This window comes from Mya arenaria, chromosome 12, assembly GCF_026914265.1.
Source record: "Mya arenaria isolate MELC-2E11 chromosome 12, ASM2691426v1".
In the NCBI taxonomy this organism is placed as follows: domain Eukaryota; kingdom Metazoa; phylum Mollusca; class Bivalvia; order Myida; family Myidae; genus Mya; species Mya arenaria.
In genome coordinates, this window is record NC_069133.1 from 49632497 (window position 1) to 49640889 (window position 8393).

General features: G+C 34.1%; 1 protein-coding gene across 2 annotated transcripts; it reads right to left on the reverse strand.

The window, feature by feature from the left end:
* Positions 1-220: 220 nt before the first annotated feature.
* LOC128212091 (polyunsaturated fatty acid 5-lipoxygenase-like) lies at positions 221-7171 on the reverse strand. 2 transcript variants are annotated; one of them, XM_052917349.1, is made up of 6 exons: positions 7005-7171; positions 4046-4185; positions 3654-3831; positions 3221-3440; positions 2317-2572; positions 221-2233 (listed from the first exon to the last, which is right to left on the reverse strand). In XM_052917349.1, the coding sequence occupies exons 2-6, from the start codon at positions 4180-4182 to the stop codon at positions 883-885; spliced, it is 2142 nt and encodes a 713-aa protein (XP_052773309.1). In that variant the 5' UTR covers positions 4183-4185; positions 7005-7171; the 3' UTR covers positions 221-882. The 2 variants fall into 2 exon arrangements, with proteins under 2 accessions (XP_052773309.1, XP_052773310.1); XM_052917350.1 differs by having other exon boundaries at positions 4046-4169; positions 7005-7170.
* Between the last annotated feature and the right edge of the window lie 1222 nt (positions 7172-8393).

The following is an 8393-nucleotide window of genomic DNA, read 5'->3' on the forward strand; positions in this document are numbered from 1 at the left end:
AAAAATCACTGCTAACACACCAATCTACATTAAATAAATTAATATCAATCAAAGTATTGTGTGCTGATAAAGCATACAGTTTAACAAGAGTTAGAGTTTGATCGTATTCGCTTGAAAAAATCATGGTATAACATGAACTAAATGATTTAATTTTTGAATTATACGAAACATAGTAAAAATGTGTACATAAACATGATAGAAAAACGCTGCAGACACTATATAACTAAACAATCTCTGTTAATTAGTATGTATCAATAACATATGGCAAATCTTTTAACAAGAGTGAACTTAGAATTACATTTCACTTACATTACACTTAATGGCTGCAAATCTTATAAAGCTCTGATAAGTTTTTAAGGTATTTCGCACATTTTTTTATGATTTCAAAAGTTAAAGTAATTTATAAGATGATAACCAATAAATAAACAATTTTGCTTATTTTGAACAAATTTAAATAACCTGTTTGGTAAAATTAGCGCAGAGGGGAGAGACAAGGACAAACAAAAGACATTATGAATATTGACAAGCACAAAACAATTATAGACACTACTGGTAACAACCAATCTGATTATAGATGGATATAAAGTACAAAAAACGTTCAAACCCTGCATCACTTATGTTCAAGTTGTCAGATTTAAAGCAAAGAAAAGACGGATCAGGTATTATTCATTCCGAGAAATTAACTACATGAATATGTCTGCAATTGAGAATTAGTTAGGGGTGTAGTAAATCTACACATTGGGTTACAGTTCTACCAATTTAGACCGAAATGTTTAAAATAGTTGCCATTTTAATTAGACTTTTAATCAAAACACCAACAACAAGAACAACATAAACACGAACCAGTTTATATCAGGGAAACACATATCTCTTTTATGGTGTTTATATGCTGATGGAATTAGGGATTCTTTCGGGATCCAGATAATCGTACTGCAACTCTTGAGGCCTTTCTTCATTTCTCTTCTTGATGATTTTAGTAACCGTTTCGAGTTCCTTTCGAAACGTTTTAACCAATTCCACAGCAGCTGGGTCATGAATGAAGTCTACCTCGAAATCCCCGAGACTGTTTGTTCCACGACTGCTCAATATAACTGCCACTTCCATAAGTGCGTAATGCGTAGGTTTTGGAGGAAGAATTGATAGAATGTCACGCAAATAACGTCTCGTCGTCTTGTCAGTAGGAGGCTTACCTTTTAGTTTCGACGGGTAGTTTAAGGGGAAGGCGTACTCGTCGTACTGCTTGAAGTTCACCGCTGCATGTCCGACGCTGCACGTGTAAATGATACTTGTCAACACAATAGCCAAATCCTCTTTGGTTTGAAATCTATCGTTCTCTCCTGGGACACCGAGAATCCCGAGTCCGCCTTGCGATTCGGGGCGAGTTATATCACTTCGCCAATTCTGTATTTCTTCGTCACCCTTTAGGACATCTTCATCTTTGTAATATAGATTCACGTACTGATGCACATACCTTTTGATAACATCGTACGTAAGCATAGCATCGTCTCTGAACGGATAAATGGGAATTACTTCTTTGCCTACCCCACGAGCTTCCAAATCTGCTGGGAGTGTGCCTTCAATATTCAAACGCCATTTTGTTTTGTATTGAGCTATCAGATATTTACCACCTGCTGCGCCTGAAGACATAACTTTATCCAAAGCTTTTCCTTCTGCGAGTAGCAGACTCATGCCCCCCTTATTAATCGCCATCAGGTAAAGAAAATGGGGGGCCAGTAGTTTGAATATCGGGTGAGAAGTGGATAAGTGACGGTGTGCAGCGACTGCGAAGCCTTCCATGATCAGATGTGTATACCCAAGATGGTATATTGATTGGTGCACTTGTGCGTCGGCGTTGTTGAACCACATCTTGGCTAATTGCCAGGTTATTTCGTCATCATTCGGGGAAAATACTGGATTATCTTCTGTTTTATTCTGGAAAAGCTGAATCGCCACTGGCACGATCTTGTCAAATTCATTACGGACAAAAAGAGCTATTGGCGAACAAAGAGTGATGCCCTCGCTTGTTGGGCAGCCCTGGATAATGCTGTGGTCGACGAAGAAAAGTCGATTTTCATTGAAGGCTTTCTTGACTGTGAGCTCCCCGGAAGTGGGTAACACGTCGTTTTCATGTACGTTAAGCTTTTGTAGTTGAGTCATGTCCTTAACCCGACGGATTACGTTGCTGTTAACGCCAAGTAGGCGTTGTAAACCAAATTTTTCGTCGCTCCTCCATCTGGAAAGAAATATGTGATTGTGCCATTGCCGAGAAAATTAACACTGTATCTCACTAAAAAAGAACGGAGTAAGATATCTTACCGTTCTAAATCGTCGGGCGGTTTTAGATTAAGATGCTTATAAATATCCTTTACGTCTTCAATATTTTGTCCCCAATCTGTGTTTTCAAATTCGTTTGTTAATAGAATAAATTTTCCGAGGTTCAATCCAAGAAACATCTCGTACAAAAATGAAAATTTCTCTTCGTCTGGTAGTTCCTTCACCATTACAGGTAGCTTATCTTCATATTTATACTCGTAATCCCGCTTCGCTGTCTCTAATTCGCGCTGTCTTCGTTCTGCAATTAGCATTTGTGTCATATTTTTGTATAGTTTAAAATTTATATAAATATTTGGTTTATTACATAATATGCTGTAATATTGCATGATTTTTATCAAATGATGTTTGCAATAAAGAACTACATGCATTTGTAATTTTCTAATGCCTTCAACAGTGCAAAATTTGGAAGATCTTATGATATAAAATACTAATTCAAGCTCATTGTGGCTTTGTAGCGAGTATTTTAAGAAAAAAAAATAATATTTGCATTTTTGTAACATGGATATAAATATAAACCTCTTTTAAATATATCATCAAGAAACCACATCAACACAATTTTGTAAAGTTTGGGCCATTGTGACATATTTTGACACACAAAAACATACTTATATATACGAGACACTTCCGAAAAATACAAATGCTTGTTAATGCAAAATATGCTAAAATTTTCTTTCGTTAAATTTGCTTAGCTTTTTATTATCTGAAACCTTGTTGCAAAGCTTGTTTGTTTTATTTCTGAAACAGATTGGTTCTCGCAACTAAAACATAAACTTTTGAGAGATTTTATTTTTACCTTCACCACCAACTTTCACCGTGGAACGCCCTTAAACATGCGTTGGAAGCACAACTACTCTATGTGTGCATATCTAAATAGTTTAAAACATACCTAGCATCTTTGGGCGTTTGTTGTAGAAGTCATCATTCGGTAAGTAGGTGTCGTAATTGTGAATGACGACTACTTCATTCGATATCAGTCTACGAAAAATTGGAAATTCCTTACATGATCCTGTTTTCATATTCTGCACTCTAACAATGTCGATATACCAGTCAATTTCATCACCTGGTTGACACTTGGATAGTTCTATACTGTCAACCTCGGAAGGTAGCTTTAATGAAGAAAACATACCACGAGTAGGGAGTGAGTCTGCGTATAGCAAAAACAATGCTGATGCTTATAATATAACGTGTATTAAATGTCCCTTATAACTGACATGCGAGTGATATGGTAAAGAGTGACAATTTATTGAAAACAGACAATTTGATATTTGTTTTACATATAATGGAAAGTAACCAGGCTTTATTTTGAAAATAATATATACCTTAACGTTTTGTACGTCGAACGTATCTGTTTGTCCACGGGAAAAATCATGATTAAAGCGTGCTTCTAGCTTCTTTTCCAGTGCCTTATATCCATCCGCGGAGAGCGTTAGAAATACACATGCAGTGTGACTCTGTCGGGGCTTATCACCGGTCTGAACTGTTATTCTTAATGTGCTCCTGAAAATGGAATGACACATATTAATAATAAGGTTTTTTTCTCCAGTCAAAAAAAAAAGATAGTATACCAATAAAGTGTTAAAGAAATACAAATTAATCGTTTGCTTATTATTATTTTTAAATCAACCGTTAAGCATTTAGGCGTTTGCTTGTTTTTTTTTTATTTTCATTTGTGTGTGGGGAAAGGGTTGGAGTGGTTGGTGACAGTACTTACGAGTATATAATGGTACGTAGAACGTAATTGAATACCAACGCGAGGAATACACCTGCAAAAATGGTTTTCAGAAACATTCTTCCATCTATTGTCGCCGGTAACTGTTCCTTTAAACGTGTGGTCCCTGAGAATGGCATGAACTATAAAAGTTAAAAACTGTATTCCAATCAATGAATGAAAAAAGTTTACAGAATATGACTTGTTATGATGTGATAAAATTTATTATAATAAGTTTTCAATATATCTATTTCGTTTATTTTCAAGGGGGGGGGGAGCTGGTAGGTGGATTGGTGGAAGACATAATTACCATTCAATTAGGATAATTTTTATAATATTAATGTGAAAATTAAATTTTATATCAAAATAACAAAACAAATTTGGTACCAGTAAGCCGAATGCAAATTCCAAATTATACATACAATTTCAATCAATATAGGTAATACAATGGAAACTACATGGACAAATTAAGTGGTCAACCTTTCACAAACAAACCGTGTTTAGGGACACAAAATAAGTGCCTAAACGAAACTGAAAGAATAGACAAACGTACGCAGACAACAACCAGATCAAACATCCATCGAAATAGTTTTAACATTTATAATGGAAGAAATGCCTTGGCACGGTCAGTGACACACGTGTTCACTTGAGCACGAGTTCACTGGGGTTTTAAATTACTCATTTCAAATTTTGGATATGGTTTGTGCTTTTAAAGGATCTGCGTTGGAGAATGTTACGATAATTAGCAACTCAGTAATGAATGATATGAATAATGAAGAACATTTGGCTGATTGTTAAGAATTTTGTAAAGATTAACAACGTGATAAACAACGAACGTTTTAAGGTGAAATATGTTATGATGCATGATATTTTAGATAAAACAAATACGGTTGCTACAGTTGCATCAACTCTTTTAAGACTACACATTTCCAGAGAATTGAGAGTTTCGAAGATGACGTTAACAACGTTTTAAATTTTACAAAGTTCTAAATAATCGGCATATTGTGCATCGATTCCAATCAACGTATTTCAGATCGACCTCTCGTATATGGACACTTGATGTTACCATTTCTTGCTATGAAAACTAAAACACTCGGGACGAAATACAGGCCCTAGTATGATATCATTATAACAGTATCGAGGTAACCTCACTATTCTTGTTATGTTATTAATTATACACTTTTTTGACTTGAGACTTTATATCTTTGAAACGTTTTTGCATTAGATACTCTGAATTGTTTTCCTTCGTCTGCAGATAGAGCTGGGATCCCTAATGATAGAAGTACTCAGGGTTAACCTATTGGGTTGATTTATAAGTATTTGTTTTAGTATTAGGTTTCGTCTAGTTAATGTATACTTTGACAAGATTTACCATTTACGTGTTTACTTTATTCGGGATTGATGAGATAAGAGTGAGGTTGTGCACACAAACTGGTTAAGACCCCCAGTATATGAACATTTTACTAACCGTTCCGAGGTGGTACCTAACAATCCTTGATAAACACACCAGTTTTTTTATATATGTAGTATAAATGTACTGTGTTGTTTGTGGAGTTTTGTGCTGTTGTCCCATGTTTCTGCTTTGTGACTGTTTGTTTTTGTGTTCTATGCCCTTGGCGTTTACCCTGTGCCACAAAACGGGGTTTATGTTACAAAGCTTGATTCTGTATATAAATATTTAAATGAAAATCGTTTTAAAATTACTTTCGACTTACTATGATTCGGCTTTATCAAGTTGTTTAGTTACATGAAATAATTATGATACTTACTGCGGTATATACGCTGACGTAAAATATGTTATTCAGAGATTTAGTTATGAAAGAAATATTGAAACTCATCAATTCATTGAAGCAGTTTAAAAGTACGTTTTTGAGGATTGATAAAACATTGCTATGATTTTTTTTTTCAAGATTTACATGTTTTGGTGTAAAAACACATACATGTAACAGTTTTTGTTTTACTTTTATATCTTTTATATTACATTGTATGTATATACTTTGGATACTGTAATAGAAATCCAACCACGTAATTAATAAACTATTTACCAAACCAATTAGATGAACTTCTATAGCACAATCAGTTTATCGATTGCGCCTCTTGGATCATATATAAAGTGAGTTATACAGCATATAAACAAATGTCCTTACTTGTGGCCTTAATTTTCGACATTTGCATATAAATTTTTGCTTAGTTTTCCTTGGTGAGGTAAATGAAATTAAGACGACATTGCTATCATTTTTGCATACAGTTCTTGTTATCGGATACTTATATGACGTGTTGAAGATGCAATATGTAATCTGTAAATTATGTGAGCGTAACCAAATTAAAGAAGTGAGAGCGCTGAAGCCGAGGATGCCGTTTTAAAAACAATTTTTCTTAATTGTTTTCCTATTGTTTTCATTTTGACATGTAACAATGTGATTGCGGAAAAAGAACTTTTACACCAGTTTTAATGACTCTTTATTGCAATATTGAACAACAACCTAAAACAAAACGTAGTTTATAAGCAGATCTTGGGGGTAAATGAGAAGGGGTACCAAACAACATTTAAGGTTTTGATAAGTGTTTGCCTTAACACAACGAATTCTTGTTTCTGCTGTTTATCGTGCTTACACCTGAATTCAGTCAAAAACCGCTATGTTGAAGTCGATTTGACTTCTCGAAAAAACTGTGAGATAACGAACATTCGATATAACTGATATAAAAATACATATGTTTTATTTTACAGATTTTTTTTTTCGGAAAAGTTATAACATAACCCGAACATCGAGATAACATAGTTCGACATAGCCAGTTTCGACTGTATATGGAAGAAATTGTTCTATTTTGCTTTTTCGTTTGGTCAAAACAATGGAACTGTATGTTTTTTTTTCTTCTTTTTTTAAAGTTAATTAAAATACATAAAATTATGAGTACAAGATATTGTTCTATTAATTTCATAAAATGGTGTTTAAACGTTTACCTTCAGTCTCTGTGAAAGCACCGACTCCTTTCCACACAGATAGAGAAATTAGGAATATCACTTGATAGGTTGGTCATATACCTTTTTACCGTATCACGCATTTCATATAACGATTGCTAGCTTATTTCAGTGTAATCGGTATTGAGCCGTGATGCGAGTTTGTCCTTGTGGACATCAATTTACTAGTTGTGAGTTTAACTATAATATATAAATGATAAAGAGAAACTGAGCAACATTAAGAAATGAGCGTAGCGTGTGGATAAATTACAATGCATTTCCAAAATGTGCATGTTTCTTATTGTACGATAGGTGACACTTTAATACACTCACTATCTGTTAATCATACATAACTCAAGTTTCGCGCTCCTTGTGTATATTTTTAGTAACTCGCGGAGTGGGTGCAGTAGATAATAATAATATTTACACCTCAACTTCCATTCCTTAAATGAACTGCCTTTCGGCAATTGCGTTCATCAATCGACGTCATTTGAAAAAAAATGCTTCCGGATACAGTCGGGTCGTTCTATTTACAGAATGGGTAGGAAAGGGTTACTGAAAGTTTTTTTTAAATGAAATGATGTATTTTTTCAACAATTATTAAATGAAATAATGAACTATTAGTAATATAAATAATGAAATGCGGGTTTGATCTCATTATCGGGGATATGAACGCAATTGGGCTGGTCAAAGTACGCGTGGAGTCCTTCGGACTCCACACACTTGCGTCGTGCTTCCGCTTTTTTGCATAGTTACTAAATTATTTCGATAGCATAGTTTGGTAAATGTTAAACAAAATAAATCTAATATAAATCAAATAATAATCAAAATTTGATATAATCAATAACTAGTTACTTCAGACATTTCACCAGTACATCATTGTTAATCAACAATAACTTCATCGGCATTTGAGTCGTGTTAATTTCATTTTAATGTACAAAACAACACCAATTGACCCAATAATACGAATAGTTCATCTGTAAAACTAATTCAAAGAATTTTGAATATCAGTGGGAAATTAAACTGCACATATTTACTTTTTTTGTCATGTAAATGTAGTGTTTCGAACATGTGCACCATGTCATTTATGTCTTAAATTCTGTTATAGGATGTGTTTCGCATGGCGCGGAATGAACGGTTCATATTAAGAAGGAATTAAGGAAAACGATTAAGTAACTATTTAATAAGATATACGTTTCCACTTACTTTGTCTGATCAGTTTTTCATGGCGTGCTAGGTCTCATACCAAGAAAGGAATGAGTAAAACCGTAACGAGATATATTTAAGAGGATATGGACTTGCCTGCACGGTTCATATTTCTGAAGTTAATGTTAAACATTATATTGGCAAAAACTGCACACAACCACATTCATTTGATTGTTATCTGGACAT

What these genes read in the sequence shown, in the direction of transcription:
- LOC128212091 (XM_052917349.1), bottom strand. Translation starts at nt 4,182, where the DNA reads ATGCCATTCTCAGGGACCACACGTTTAAAGGAACAGTTACCGGCGACA. An exon ending in CAAACGCCCAAAGATGCTAG is followed by an intron (nt 2,573 to 3,220) that starts GTATGTTTTAAA and finishes TGCTAATTGCAG; the next exon opens with AACGAAGACAGCGCGAATTA. An exon ending in CCGCCCGACGATTTAGAACG is followed by an intron (nt 2,234 to 2,316) that starts GTAAGATATCTT and finishes ATTTCTTTCCAG; the next exon opens with ATGGAGGAGCGACGAAAAAT.